General features: G+C 36.8%; 1 protein-coding gene across 1 annotated transcript in view; it reads left to right on the top strand.

The window, feature by feature from the left end:
- The window catches only part of polrmt (polymerase (RNA) mitochondrial (DNA directed)), a gene marked incomplete in the record, with an annotated part of 110,396 nt that overhangs the window by 97,400 nt on the left and 10,261 nt on the right, over positions 1-2,735 (top strand). The window contains 2 exon segments of the mRNA XM_014004565.1: positions 331-429; positions 755-827. Of these exon segments, the coding sequence (XP_013860019.1) occupies positions 331-429; positions 755-827 (172 nt within the window).

The following is a 2,735-nucleotide window of genomic DNA, read 5'->3' as shown; positions in this document are numbered from 1 at the left end:
ATAGATAGATAGATAGATAGATAGATAGATAGATAGATAGATAGATAGATAGATAGATTTTATTTTATTAAAAACAAACAAACCATTTCACACACAACAAAACAATACAAAATAAAATAAAAGGAAAGGCAGCAGAAGAAGAAAAGTCATATACAGACACAGAAAAAAAAATCTAAATCATATTCATCTTTCTCTAGTCTTGCTCTGGTTTCTCTTTGGTCAAATATTTTTAATTGAAGTGTAAACACATCATTTTCATTTATTCAGTAGAAGAGCAGTTGTGTACCACTATTGAGAGTATTTATTGGGAATAAAATCTTGTTTTTTCAGGAAACCCAACACAGTTAAACAGAAGAATGCATTCCCGCCAAACTTCATCCATTCTCTGGACTCCACACACATGATGCTGACATCTCTCCACTGCCACAGGTATTAATTATTACAGACTTAGATGGTTGGAACACAGATTTATGATAAAAACAGCGTGTTGCTCCATGAAAGTGTGGCGTCAGAAGGTTTTGAGAAATTTGTCTTGTTTTAAACACACTTATAACTTCAGGCACTAGTTGAACTGTGTAAAGTCTTATTTCTGTATAAATTATTCTTTTTTTTAAAAGTTGTAGTCAACACAGAACTCTGGTTTTGAATCATCTGCATTTGGTCAATTACTGCTTTTCTTTGAAGRTTTCCTATTTTTAAACCCTTTCTCTTCTTACATGAACCCTCATCATCCTTTCCTCCCGTCCTCCCTCAGTGCTGGCCTGACATTCGTCTCAGTTCACGACTGTTTCTGGACTCACGCTGTCACTGTGGACACCATGAACAAGGTATTAGATTACAGCGATCTCTCCTTTCCCATCATTCCTCACCCTTATCATCCCTTTACAGCTATTTCCATCCTGTCTGATCATGGATTGTCAGGATTTGGTGCTCCTTTTTTAATGATTTGTAGAAGTTAAAGATAGATCATGTGATTTAGTATTTTCGTCTCTGTCTCATCTTGGCGTAGAGTTTTATTTTTTATTTTTTCCTCTCAGAGGAATGATGTGTGGTTTTCAAAGCCTGGGATACTGAGCTTGTTTTACCGATAACACAGAGGATGCAGGAGATTAAATCAATTTGTGCCGTATCTATGATGAGCGCTTCTGCTGTAATAGAAGCTGCTGCTAAGTGATGCCCCTGATACAAACTTCCAGTTGTCTCTGCCTCATACATTTTCAGGCTGCAGGTAGCAGATGGAGCCAGTTTTGCTGAATAAATGACTGCCTGCTCCTGCATGTCAAAAGTAGATCGTCCAGTACAGGCTGAGACACAGCTCGGAATAAAATAAATCAAATTATCTCAAAGTCCCAATTTTCTGTAGGTGCACCTCCAAAGCTCAGTCACAGTTTTAGATGTTTGTCTAAATCTCAGAGGAGTCATGAGTAGAGAAGCAGCTTCTTCTCACTACATTTATTTCTTTCATAGTCTCCATCTTTTGATGTGAGGGGTGTATGCCTTCCTCATTACACAGGTAATTGAACACAGCAGCAGAGGAGAGGGCTATCAGATACCTCAGTCAACATTTAAGTGCACAGAAAAAGGGAGTCTTTAAGCCAGTCTGTTCTCCATCTTTTTTTCTGGCTATTTTCCACACTGGCAGCCTGTCTAGGATGGGATTCAGAGGAAGATTTACTGCGAGATGCACAAGTAAACCAGGATAATTGWGAATTTATGAGGAAATTGACTTATCTGCATAAATCATAGAAGTAATGCATAGAAAACGTTCGTCTGAGACCTTCTCAGATACGGCCCCAGCTGTGGATTTTAATTGGGTTGGCGCTTGACTTTGTACAGTCTAAAGACAGCTCAAACTATTTTTTCCTTCCCTTGAGGAAAGGTATAAGTGTTTTTATCACTTCACTGTTTGCCTAATAGTCTGTCCTGAGTTTAAAAATATTTTAAAATGCTGTTGGGAGTATTTCAAAGAACAGGGGAAAAAATGTTACCAAGGGCTGCTGCTGAACAGTCAGATCATTTACWTTCTGTGCCTCAAATCAGATTTTAGTGAGAACAATGGCTCATATAATTTGGGTTTAGTTTTGGCAAGAATTTGTTGATATGATACATAACATGACACTGAGGCACGATACGATATACTACGGTATATTGTGATACTGTAAGCAAGGCTATATACAGTATTGCCTTTTTTTTCACCAAAAATTCAAAATTTTAAAAACTCAGTATGTTTATATGTATTTTATTAGGGATGCACCGGTATGAAAATTTCAGCCGATATTGATATCCGATGTAATTATTGTCATTATGGCCAATAACCGATACTTACCGATATTACACAAACACACAAATTATATTATACATAATACACACAAACACACTTGTGTCTTTTTTGATTCTGTAAATAAACGACAAGACCTCTGACGTCTACTTCAGTTATTCCTGGCTGCGCAGCATCAATATCCCTTTCATGATCCTGATCAAACAGATGCRTCTCAACCAAKCATCTCCCCTCCTGAAACAGAAACACAAATCTAAAAAGTGGGAAATCAATATCAGACGTCAATATCGGCCCAGTTTTACATATCGGACCGATACGATATTCTAAAACATGACCATTATCAACCGATACAGTTATCAATACCGATATATTGTGCATCCCTATATTTTTATAGTTCATATTTCTTATTTTATCCAGGTTTTCAATAGTTGGGTCAAATAGTTAGACAATATATTTG

The sequence above is a fragment of the Austrofundulus limnaeus genome, unplaced genomic scaffold (genome assembly GCF_001266775.1).
Source record: "Austrofundulus limnaeus strain Quisiro unplaced genomic scaffold, Austrofundulus_limnaeus-1.0 Scaffold25, whole genome shotgun sequence".
NCBI classification, from domain to species: domain Eukaryota; kingdom Metazoa; phylum Chordata; class Actinopteri; order Cyprinodontiformes; family Rivulidae; genus Austrofundulus; species Austrofundulus limnaeus.
The sequence above is the reverse complement of the archived record's forward strand: the minus strand, read 5'-3'. Positions and strand labels throughout refer to the sequence as shown.